Source organism: Cibotium barometz, chromosome 20 (assembly GCF_041138505.1).
Source record: "Cibotium barometz isolate CiBa-2024 chromosome 20, ASM4113850v1, whole genome shotgun sequence".
In the NCBI taxonomy this organism is placed as follows: Eukaryota; Viridiplantae; Streptophyta; class Polypodiopsida; order Cyatheales; family Cibotiaceae; genus Cibotium; species Cibotium barometz.
This window is the reverse complement of record NC_141065.1, coordinates 31637156-31649949: the sequence shown is the minus strand read 5'-3', so window position 1 is coordinate 31649949 and position 12794 is coordinate 31637156. Positions and strand designations below refer to the sequence as shown.

The following is a 12794-nucleotide window of genomic DNA, read 5'->3' as shown; positions in this document are numbered from 1 at the left end:
AGGTCGACCGAGGTCTTGACCAGCCTCGGTTCGATTAAAATGGTGAGCTTCCGGTACGGTGGATGAGGGACCAAGGAAGCGGCCTATGAGTGAAGCGCTAGGTCACCTGCGAAGGATCCTAGAGGGTGCTGACCATACGGTGCTCGGGCTCTGGGTCGCCTAGGATACCCACGCGTGCGTCGAGGAAGATATTGGAACAAGAAGTAAGAGTTGTTTTGTGAAACCGGGCATGGATCTGGTTGATTGACCTTGCTGGTCCTCAACGGATGAGTCCATGGCTCTTTTATATGGATCTGTTGGTTGATCTTGCTGATCTTCAACGAGAGTCCATCTTGATAAGTGATTATATTGCCGAGTATTATGGGCTAGGAACTATGGAAACGGCCTCTGTGTGGACAGGTGGTGAGCGTTCTAGTTGCCAATGATGCCATAGATACTCTGATGAAGGAATGATGGGAAATTATGAATCAACTGGATAAATTGGGAGATTGTGATCAGTGGTACTATGGTTTCATTAAAAGATTGTTTTAAAGTTAGCTGATGCTAAGAAAAAGGCAATTTTCATATTGGGTGTGTAAGTGGTGTGGCTAGTTTTATGTTTACATGAAATTCCGGCTAGGGGGCCTTGGAACTCTTTTCCTTGGTACCCGGGACAAAACCTAACCAAATTCCAAATTGGATCCCATCACTACAGTGGTTGGGCGGTTGGCTAATCCATGGGATCGGATGGGGTTAGGCTGGACTGATGGATCCATAAATCGAGACTCAACTTTGTTTTTACGATAGACAAAGTAAATCCCGGATAGAAATTGTTCTATGGATAGGAATCAACGGCTGTGCCTCTTGATGGGGAAAAAAGCGTTGATCCCAATGATCCAAGTGCAAGTTTCTACCTTGATTTGACCAAGTACCGTTAAAGGTGCAGTCAGATCAGTTGATCCGTAATGATCTTGACTACGTTAGAGTAAAGAGTTATCCTGGTGGAATCGCCCATGCTTTCCGAGTAAAGGAAGTTTTTCCAGTTTCGGTTTTGGACAAACCGAGGGATTAGTCTCTTGTCCGGATATCCGTGGGCGAGGCCCCGAGTGTGAGACCCCTACCCACGCATGATGTGCTACTTCCGCTGCTAGTACCCCGAATCCGTTGATCGGTGGGGAACAGGGATCTCACAGTCATGGAATTTGAGGATCAGAGATGTCTAGGATTGTTCCTACTTGAGCTCAAGAGACACAGAGAGACCCTCTTGGTAGATAGGATACTGAGCCATGATGTACCTAGACAGAGGACCCTGATAGATTTCTTCGGCACCAACACCAGCAACCCAGCCCACACACCTCTTGATACCTCCTCCATTGGGCCATCATCAGGGCACCGACCATGGGGTCACCAAATTGATAGAGCAGTCATCTTATGTCGTGCTCGTCGGCCACACCCACCAGGATCCCGACCACGGCATCCTCACCACATCGCCAGATTAGAGCCAAATGTTATTGCTTGGCATCGGAGGTACCTACCTCGCTTCTATGACCTCTCCATTCTAAACAATCCCATGGCGGAGATATTTAATCTAAGGAGAGGGCAACACTTCAACTGATCAGCATTCATGGATCTACCTGATATACATTTTCCAATAGTTTCTAGTATTTTCTACTCAGTATCATCTCGAAGTCTTACAATTCTGTTCTTATAACTGTAAGACAATCAGTTTATTGTACTTTTTAGTCTCATTTAGTTGTTCTCCTTGATGAGACACCAACTTCAGATGTACTCTCAATTTTGGTCTCATAGGCCATTATGGCCTCTTAGAGACGTTAATATATCATTTCATTTCTCTCTCTCTCTCTCTCTCTCACACACACACACACACACACACACACATCATGAAAACCAAGTGCACTCCATGCTCTAAAGCTTGCAAAACAAGATAGTTTTCTTTTTACCTTCTTTTACCGTGTTTTGTGTAAGTGCTTGGGTAGCATACTTCATGTAGTGTAGAGCATATTTGAAATGCTCGAATGAACATGAATTTGAAAGCATACTTGGAAGCAATGCTAGGCTGACATCCACAATCAATGAGCTTGATGCCTATTCTTATGTTCAATGGGGATTCAAAAGTACCTCTCAAATTAGAAAATTATAAATTCATTACCACATTTGAAAATGAGTTTTGTGTCATGAATCGATAGGTAGGACTAATGGCCGCCTTCAACACAGAAGGTGTTTTGGTCCACTTTCGATATCGAAAGTGCTATTTGGGAAACGAGAGAAGGGCACATTCTTCTATGTTTATTAAATTTTGGGGAGGACTATACCAACTCCCAGCCATACTTTATGTATGGTTTTTTTTTACTTCACTCATACAAATGAACACGAAAATCCTATGACTTGATGAATGATGTGTAAGTTAGATTCAAATGTGGTAATGAATTTGAAATTATCTACCTTGCGATGTTCTCTAAGATCTTTGTCGATGTCTATCGATTCCTCACATCGAATAATATAATCATAGGCTTGATGTTCATGCTCGTTCGAGCTCTATAAGCTGTTCATATAAACTTGAGAAAGACACACATACGAAGAAGACGTGCTGCAAAAACGGTATGGTTGCAGTGTCCATCTTCATTCAAACGCTTTAAGATGTTTATACGTGAACGGAAGGACACACAAAGTATGCTCACAAGGCGCAGGTGCAAGCAATAAGAGGATAAGGGTACCCAAACATTCTAGTTCAACCAATCAAAATAAGCCAAAATCTTACTATATGTCGTCATAATATAGTACATCATCGTCAAGATTAGCGTTCTCTTTCCCTATCGTGGTACACTGAAATGCTGTTTTTTTTGCGAAAGAGCTGATCAAGGCGCGTGAGTTCAAACTTTTGGCCTCCCAGCCGTTGCCAACGTCTCCCAGCCCCATGACCCAAACTCTACTTATAGCCACATTCGCTGCCCAACAGCTAGTGCTAGGAGAGCCCAGCTGGATTCAGAGAGAATCAAAGAACTCGGGCATCCGAGCTGAGCGAGGGCTAGGAGAAACAAGAGTCTTGGGCATCAGGCTGCCGAGCTGCTGTTGTGAGTTCCCCTCGTCCAAGACTCACCCTGGCTCAGCTCGGCTCACCAAAGCTTTTCTCTTGCCCAAACACAATGAGGCTGCTGATCAACGCATTAACCGTCGTTATGGTGAAGCAGGTAAGCTTTCTTCTTCTTCATTGTTGGTCTTCTTCTTCATTGTTGGTTTTGTTTTTGGGCATATACTTGAGTCGTATCGGTCTTGTGATCTTGCTGCTGCGTGGGTTTCTAGCTGTACATGAAGCACGGCTGAATTTTGCAAAATTTCCGAAATTGAAGAAGGCCTACAGTTTAATCTCTGCCGCGTCAGATTATCAGATTCTTCTCCATAGCTCGAACCTTGCAGCAAATATGCCCATTCAAGGTGCGATTTTACGCATTACGGTTAAGTTCGGTTTTCCGAAGGTTTAAGGTAATCATGTTTAGCCTGAAGGGGTATTATTGGGATCCACTTTTCTCTTTTTTCTTTTCTTTTCTTTTCTTCTCGTCTTTTTTTGGTTTTTTTTAACCAAGGGCTTATTAGGTGTGTGCTTTCACATTATTTAGCGTCACCCATCAAAACTAAAAATAATAAATACAATCTTGGACGGCTATTTTTTCAAATTCTCGTTTAGACCAACGTCTATTTAATTATTCAAACTGGAGAGCCTCCCGCATCTCCACGAACACCTGAGCTGTGCATCGTCTTTGTTTACTATTCGAACAAAATCTCACCCCATCTCCACGAACACTTGAGTTGCACATCCTCCTACTTGCTTCAATGAGCATGAAGAAATTCTAGCTAATGAAGGAGGAGGAGGAGGCCAAGGAGGCAGCCAAGCTTGAAGAGGTTCTTCAAGATGTAGAAAACCAAATCAGAGTAAATCGGTTCAGATCAGTCTGCATTCCATAGAAGCAGACCGGACTTCTAGATCATCGCCATCAATTCTTCGCTTCGGATTGGATGAGGTCAGTCTGTTTGGTGTCGGTGCTCTGGATCAGTTTGGGACGGATGATAGGAATCGGCTCTAGGTATAGCATGAAAAGCAAGCAAGCGAGCATCGCTTTAAAGTATCATCATGCTGCTGCTCGTCGTCAAAGCAGAGAAATCGCCAACTGGAACCAGGCCAAGGCTTCGAGCGTAAGCTGCCATCATATTTGCAGCCTACGTCTTGTGTCGTTACGCTTGATGTTGCGTGAGGCCAAGAAGGAGCGAAGTTTAATCCAGATTCCAGAGCCTAAAGCAGTGGATCCGGAAACAATCCGCCTACGGTCCAAATTCCGGAGTCTGGAGCCCATCCAGTGGAGTTGATCCAGATCCGACTGAAGTCGACACTACAACATATAAAGCAAGCATAGACGTGCAAGTTACGGGGCATCTATAATCGCGTCTAGTTTCTTTGAATATAGATGCGATTTTAGACCCACTTATAGACGCATTTTAGACCCACTTATAGACGCAGTCTGCAACAATTTCCTATGCGGTTGTAATTGTGGACCTTGCAAAGAAAAATAGAATCTTCAATCCCCAAAAATATCATTTGCTGATGAACTATGTGCACAAGATTTTGATAATATACACGATTTTTTGGTGCATTTATATGAAAATGAATCTCCAGAGAAAGCATATTTGCAAGAAAAGAGAGAAAAAATATGTATAAATCGAGTAATGTGGTGAAAGGGATGGATACATGCAAAGGCTTAGGTATACCAAGTAATGCCATGAAAAACAATCCAAAGAACAATGATTCAGACCCCACATCTTTTCATCAAAGTGGAGCTTTTAAAAAAAATCTTGAACCTTCACGGTTGGATACATGTAAAGGCTCGGGCATATCAAGTAATTCCATGAAAATCAGTCCAAAGGTGAATGATTAAGTAATGCCACGAAAAGTAACATATCACAATAAATCTATACATGTAATCTCAAAAAGGCATGAATCTTTACATGTAATCTCAAAAACATAATAGCAACATATCATAATAAATCTATATCAGGCTATCTATGTCTCATTTGTCTAATTGTAGTTCCGATAATAAACATATTGGAACGCAATGGACTGATGTGATTCATCGTAATACTACGTTGTCAATGCATACATCCTCGATAATGATCACACATACATTTTATTTTTTGTTACAACTAACGATCTCGATTTTGAACACGAAGGGACTCATCATCACTAGAAGAATTGATTGATGAAGACATCCTGCATAATGATCACACATACATCATCACTAGAAGAATTGATTGATGAAGACATCCTGCATACTCAAACAAATTTTTTTCTCTATGTGTATGTAAATACTTTTCTGTTTCGTGTTTATCAATGTGTCTATTCTGCAGAATAGACGCACTTATAGACTCCTTTTTAGACGCGTTTTTAAACTCGATTTTAGACACGCTTTTAGACACTAAAATAGACGCGCACTGTGTGACAAAAAAGAGTGAATATTAAACCCGAGAGCATTTTGAAATTATGCAAAAAGGGTAAAATGCAATTCTTGCGAAAACCTTCTCGCCCTATTTCTAATCCTCTCGCACCCTCTCAAGCTTCATCACCAGGCTGCAAATTTGCTTTACAAAGGACTGTGAAGTAAGAGTTTAAAGGTACATACCTTGGTTGTGGTGAGTCTCTTTCTCTTCTTCTTCTTGCTCCTTTTCTTCTTGTTCTTCTTCTTGCTCTTGCTCTTCCTCTTCTTCTTGAACCCTATTTTTCTTTTGTAATAGATAATCAAGTGTTTATATAGCTCACTTTTTTTCTTGGCTATTTTATAGATTTTTATTTACTTGACCTCAAAAATCACAAATAACCAAGCTAGGCCTCTTTTTACACTCATTTTATTTAAGATGATGGTTATTACGTTGTCGTCTATGTATTAATTCCCGGGGTCATTTGACTTAAAAAGCCGGGACTAGTTGTTTATTTTTTTAAAATTTTCTTGATTTGTTTATTTTTTTTTTGTTTTGGAGAATGAGATGATTCCCAGGGTCAATTGACTTAAAGAGCCGAGCAGTCTTTATTTAATAATATTTACTTAAAATTTGATTATTTTTTATGTTTTGAGAAATGAGATGATTCCCGGGGTCAATTGACTTAAAGAGCCGGGAAGTCTTCATTTCATAATATTTTTTTAATATTTTCTTTGTTTGTATAGATGTGGCATGGGTCCTCGTTCTCTTGTCCCACATACCCACATACCCACTTGTTAAGGCTCTCATCGAGTCTCAACGAGTGTTTGCTAGGGAGGTAGAGGGTATCTTTGGCTATACTCGTTCTCTTGTCCCACATCACATATCCACATGTTAAGGCTCTCATCGAGTCTCAACGACGGTTTGCTAGGGAGGTAGAGGGCATCTTTGTCTATACTCGTTCTCTTGCCCCACATACCCACATGTTAAGGCTCTCATCGAGTCTCAACGATGGTTTGCTAGGGAGGTAGAGGGCATCTTTGGCTATACTTGTTCTCTTGTCCCACATGTTAAGGCTCTCATCGAGTCTCAACGATGGTTTTCTAGGGAGGTAGAGGGCATCTTTGGCTACACTCCCACTCCCGAGCAGTTGGCAGTCTATGCAGCAGGCACCCCTTTACCATCAGGTCCGCCCACATCGCAACAGAGTTCCTTGCCCCAGCAGGCACTTCACCCTTACTAGGCACTTCACCTACCTTTACATTCACCCCTCATCCGTTAGCCCCAGTTAGTACTACAACATCTCTTACATCTCCACCTTCAGGAGATGTGACACCTCACAGTTATCATGGCTCTAATGAGAGTGGCAACCGTCGTCGTAGGGAGGGTAGTCATGGAGATAGTGGCGGTGGTACCTCATGCCGCACTAGCACCACTATGAGTGGAGGTAGAGGAGATAGAGGATGCCTAGGGTAGTACTTTGGGGATAGGGATAGTTCTTCAAAGTCACCATCACATCATGGTGGTGATATAGCATATTATGATATCACAGATATGGGTGGCATAGTTGATGGCTCTCATGGGAAGGAAGTGGTAAACTGCTTGCGCCAAGTAGTTTTTGCACACTATAAAGACTATTTTATACATTTTAAATAGCAAAGGGAGAGCCTAGTGGATGATTGCATTAAACAGCAAAGGGAGAGCCTAGTGGATGATTGCATTTTAAACAGCAAAGGGAGAGCCTAGTGGATGATTGCATTAAAGCTGTCCACAGGAAGTATCCTAATCCTCACAACCAAAGGTTTAACAGTAGATGGGCACGACACAAAATCAAAGACATACTTAAAAATAGGAGGTCTCTGGTAAGGAGACATGCAAAGGAGGAGAAATCCTGAATAGATGCCGGTCCAAATGGACATGGTAAGCCATTTACTGCTCATAAGGGAGAGTGGAAGAAAGCCAAGAAGGAACTCATAGAAGGAGTAGTGAACCAACAACAAAGAGAAGCGCGGTGAATACAAATGGAGCGATATGGATCGTCACACTTCGGATCTAGAGGTCATGCATCATGGGAGGCCAAGTTTGTATGTATAGTGCAACTTCATGTCTTTTCTTTGTATGCTCTCTATTTGAGTTGTGTTATAATTGTTGTAATGTTTGTCTTGTGATGTAGTGTGACATTATGGATAGAGATCCTACCCCAGCAGAGACTAGCTATCATTGTCACCCACAGTAGAGGAGATACATGGGATTACCTTCATGATCAAGGGATCATCTCCGACGAAGAATACAATCGAGCAAGGAGAACAATTGGTATGTTCATCGGAGATGGTCTCTTCATCCGTGAAGGTAATCCCATGTATCTCCTCTATTGTGGCGACGATGGTAGCCAGTCTCTGCTGGGATAGGATCTCTGCCCACAATGTCACGCTACATCACAAGACAAACATTACAACAATTATAACACAACTCAAATAGAGAGCATACAAAGAAAAGACATGAAGTTACTCTATACATACAAACTTGGCCTCCCATGATGCACGACGTCCAGATCCAAAGTGCGACGATCCATATCGCTCCATTTGTATTCATCTCGCTAGTGTTGATGAGAGTGATGTTGACCTTGATAGCTAGGATATTGGGATGGATATGGTGAGAGTTGAGAGTGCATGGGAGAACGAAGAATGCTAGAAGTGCCAGGAGGAGTTCTTGGATGTACCTAGCTTCTCATCGAATAGATCCCAGGGTTTGGCTGATGGTCGGGATGATAGATATGTCGATGTGCATAGTTTCGACTCACATGTTTAAATGATGTCATATTGCATCATGATTTCTCAACAAGATCAACCATGCAAATATTATTGCATGGTTGATCTTGTTGAGAAATCATTAAAGCACTGAAGAAAGTATCGTCATCTAAAAAATTAGAGAAAGCTAGGAGCAAACTGTGTAATTTTTCAAATACCCTAGATGATGCATATACGATTATAGTGAGAGGGATAGACATAGTCTTGTTCGAGTTTGAGGAGGGTGATTCAAAGTTAGATAGTGTTGATGAGAGTGATGTTGACCTCGATAGCCAGGATATTGGGATGGATATGGTGAGAGTTGAGAGTGCATGGGAGAACCAAGAAGGCTAGAAGTGCCAGGAGGAGTTCTTGGATGTACCTAGCTTCTCATCGAATAGATCCTAGGGTTTGGCTGATGGTCAGGATGATAGATATGCCGATGTGCATATTGCATCATGATTTCGAGAGCATTGATTATGTGGTAATACATGATGGATGCCATGATGATATGGAGTATGCTGTCCATGATGATGGTGTGATTTTTGATTTTTCGAAGGAGGCCAATTCTAGGGTTGATGATAGCCAGATTTCTTCTCATGTTTATGATGATATTTTTACACATGATGCGGTGATGCATAGTGATATGGTGGATGATGATCTCATCCAAATTCTTGATGATGATTCGGAGGAGTTAGCTTTAGCTAGTATTGATATTGATGCAGATATGATGAGTATCTTTCACTCTATTTATGGTGATCCAGTTTTTCATGCGAGTGTGAAAATTCACATTGAGTCTACTACACATGATCTAAATTTGGAGGTTCCATTGATTGAGCCTATACTGCGTGATGGTGATGATCACATCGATATGATCTTATTTAATGATTCTCGAGATTCACATGATATTGATTTTCATGCCGATCATGTTGATGATGTAGTGATTATGCAGTTTTTACTTCTCTTGATCATGATGATGATGCTGTTTCCCATTATGATGTTGTTTATCATGATATTATTTTTTATGATGCTATGGTGATCCATGATGATATTCATGATATTTCTATGCATGATAGGATCCATGTTGATGGATTTTTCCATGTGATAGAGGGTTTATCCCATTGTTTTATGAGACATGATGGGGCTGATTTGCCTATCAATGCAAAAGTGGGTTTACATATATTCACAGGAGATATATTCACCTTGTTGCCTATGATGGGTAATAAGGTATGCGGTTATTCATGGAGATTTTTCTATGCTCTTTCATATGATGGTTATTCAGGTATATGCTTATGGATTATATATTGCAACATAAGATTATGGATTTTCATATGCTATTGGCATGCAAATATCATACATTCATTCTATGTGTTCATTTTCTTTGATGAGGATATTCTCATGCTTGGAGCACATATATTTCTTGAAGACCCTCTTTGTGCTATGTGGTGCATAAGGAGGAAGGAGCAGATTTGTCTTCTCACCTTGATTGGTGACATACATGTTCTTCAGGAGGATATTTATGTGGATCATAGTCATGATGATCATTCTTTTGATGATGATGATATCTATTATGATGCTATGTCCGAGTTAGAGTATTATGATGCTCTAGATGATATTCTAGTGGAGGATCATACTCTTGATCTAGTACCTTTGGTGGATCATTCAGATTTGATGATTTCTTTGGAGGATGATCCGACCATCCATGCTTTCTTGATGCAGATGCTTAGATCTTATTTAAGATGGTTTTATGGTGATGATCTTTCACCATGTGCTTCATCGACTTATTCTTTTGGTGGTATGCCTTTCTTGGCATATGTCCCAACTATAGGATCGACATGTTTTTATGTTCTAGATGCTGGCAATTCTTCAGCGATATATCTTTATGGTGATAGGCTATTTTTGGCCTATATCCAGATGTTGGAGCTTTATGCAAATTCTTATGTGGCAGTTTTATATGGTCCATTCGATGCTCTTGGAATGTGGACATCATTCTTGATTCATGGTTTTTCATATTCATATTGTATGATATAGCATGGTATTACGTATACCTCATGGGATTTCATTTCTGGCATACCACTATCATACTTGTGGGTTTGATCTTCGAATTGGGAATCCAACCCACCGAGTGTGCCAAGTGTTAGGGAATGCAACATACAATAATTATGAACACTATTAATATTTATATGGTCATTTAACCTTAATGTAAGTCACATCCCTTCACTCATACCTCTTCATGCCTTATTATGCGTAGAGGAGTTATAACCTCCTTCATCTTTGTATTCGACGTACATGAATGAAGTAATGAAATTACTACTTCATATCTTATTATACATAGAGGAGTTATAACCTCCTTCATCTTTGTATTCGACGTACATGAATGAAGTAATGAAATTACTACTTCATATCTTATTATACATAGAGGAGTTATAACCTCCTTCATCTTTGTATTCGGCGTACATGAATGAAGTAATGAAATTAGAAGCAATGAAATTCTCTTTGTATTTTCTGTGTGTTTGTAATCTTGTTCATGGTGTTCAGCCATAAGCAAATATCTCTAGGGGTAGTGATTTGTAGTTGATGTGTGTGCTCCGTTGTTTCTCCCACCTTTTCATGGGCATGCTTGATGTTGAGCAGGTAGAGAGACTACAGATGCCTCTTGAAAGGCAAGTGGTGGTTGTGTTTTTTGAATTTTCATACGGTTCTTCTTCTTTAGAGAGCTAGATGTGGATGGGAAGGCTTGTGAATTGCAAGGCAAAGTTGGTGTGGGTGGATTCGAGGAGGTGGCATTACATTTTCTTGATGTTGAAGGTTCCTTCTTACAACTCTCTTTGAGAGTTAGCTATGGCAATTGTTTTTGAGTGGGAAGTTTAGGTTTAGAGTTAGAATCTTCTATCATACTCCATGTTAAGCCTCTCTGACAACCCTTTAGACATCGATGCCGACCACCACACCAATTTCCACCTCCTATGGCCGTGGCATCGGGATTGCTACTTTTCACTCTAATAGGCCCTATTTTGTATATTTGGTGTGTGCGATCACCAATTGTCTATGAAAGGTACGCCATGGGATTAGTTAGTGAGAGTACATGCTTAGACTAGGTTTTTGCACAAGCCTAGGCTACCTTGGGTACTTGAGAACCTATTTTTTTTAACTATTGCCGGTCATGTATGATGGGCTAGGTATGAAGGCCAATTTGTAACTCTCACACATCATTCTCTTGTATGCTCTTATGTGAATACATTGTATGCTCTTATGTGATCATCTATGCATGTGTGAGTGTGTGTACGAGAGGTGATATAGAGTGGTGAGTGCGATCGAGCTACGAGGTGTTTGCAGCAACGCGGAGGTCGAGCTCACATGTGCTTCTTCCTGATGTGATCTACGAGTCAACAATGAGAATTGACCAAATGCTTGTTCACGAGGTGAGTGACACACCTCACCGACCCTTTGTGTGCTACCTATTATGTAGATTAGGTCCCGATTAGAGCTCTTATGTACTCTCTGGAGGAGCGATACGCAAATTCCCCACCATGACACTTGGTTTGAGCCTTCATCGATTAGTTGGCATGAGGAGCTTCCATAATGGCATTGCTATCGAGGAATAACATTTTCGCCTAGCCACATTGTGTCTTGAATGCATTGTGTTTGGCCTCTTTTCTTTAATTCACTAATTAGGCTACTAACGAGTTTGTAGCGAGTTTGTAACGAGTTTCATACTAACAAAAGCCTCCCAAAAATCATGTGTTTTTGTTAATTTTATTTTAATTTCATATTTTTCATTACATTGATCACCTCTTGTTACCCTTAAACGTGTCAATTTCATGTTTTTCATTATACTTGTTACCCTTGAACCTGTTAATTTCATCTTTGTTTTGTCAATTTTGTTCAATATTTGCATTCTTGTTGTTAAAAAAGAAAAAGAGAAACAAAAATGCTCATTTGAGCCCTCAATCAATGGAATTGAATGAAACAAACCCCGCCATTGTATTCAGAGTGCTAATTAGTCTATTTGCATGTGTGTGTGCATGTTTTGGCGTGATTTATGCTTCACCTTGATGAGAGGATCGAAGAGGGTTTTTTACTACACAAAAACAATATTCTGGTTTTTGGCACTAAAAAGAAAGCCAAAACACTCAATTGACCCTTAAAATGTCAAAATTAGAGAAAACAAACCTCGCCAATAGGGGCCTACAATGAGTGAAAATTCAAAATCGATTAATTAATACGAGAAAGTTCTGATAACCTTTGTTAAGAGTTTTTTTTTTAAATTAAACGCTACAATCATGGAAGTCGTTGAGGATCGTTGAGGATGTTGATCAATGTCGCTTCAGCCAAACCACGTCTCTCCTGCGCTGCATGCTCTGTAGGCGGCAGGCTGCGCTACCCCCCCGAACCTCTGCACATCTCCCCAAACCCTAAACGCTCGCACCCTCAAAACCTTACCCATGATGAAGACAACAAATCAAAAACACCATTAAAATGCTTAACCCTAGATAGCTGCCGCTCTTCTGCCGCTCTTCTGCCACCTCCTCATGGGTGTGGGCGGAA

At 40.8% G+C, this 12794-nt stretch overlaps 1 protein-coding gene across 4 annotated transcripts; it reads left to right on the top strand.

The window, feature by feature from the left end:
• Positions 1-2823: 2823 nt before the first annotated feature.
• LOC147627790 (uncharacterized) lies at positions 2824-10525 on the top strand. 4 transcript variants are annotated; one of them, XR_015268385.1, is made up of 4 exons: positions 2824-3188; positions 3301-3432; positions 9323-9528; positions 9756-10525. XR_015268385.1 is itself a non-coding variant. In XM_086815129.1 (3 exons), exons 1-3 carry the CDS (start codon positions 2915-2917, stop codon positions 10275-10277), a joined length of 771 nt encoding a protein of 256 aa, XP_086671255.1. In that variant the 5' UTR covers positions 2824-2914; the 3' UTR covers positions 10278-10525. The 4 variants fall into 4 exon arrangements, 3 of the variants coding, with proteins under 3 accessions (XP_086671255.1, XP_086671257.1, XP_086671256.1); XM_086815129.1 differs by lacking the exon at positions 9323-9528 and having other exon boundaries at positions 9913-10525; XM_086815131.1 differs by having other exon boundaries at positions 9323-10525.
• Positions 10526-12794: the final 2269 nt, after the last annotated feature.

Bases quoted from the DNA above. Each gene is read 5' to 3' on its own strand.
- LOC147627790 (XM_086815129.1), top strand. From the start codon at position 2,915: ATGACCCAAACTCTACTTATAGCCACATTCGCTGCCCAACAGCTAGTG. The intron at 3,189-3,300 runs GTAAGCTTTCTT...GTGGGTTTCTAG, and splicing joins CCGTCGTTATGGTGAAGCAG to CTGTACATGAAGCACGGCTG. The intron at 3,433-9,912 runs GTGCGATTTTAC...TGGATCATTCAG, and splicing joins AGCAAATATGCCCATTCAAG to ATTTGATGATTTCTTTGGAG.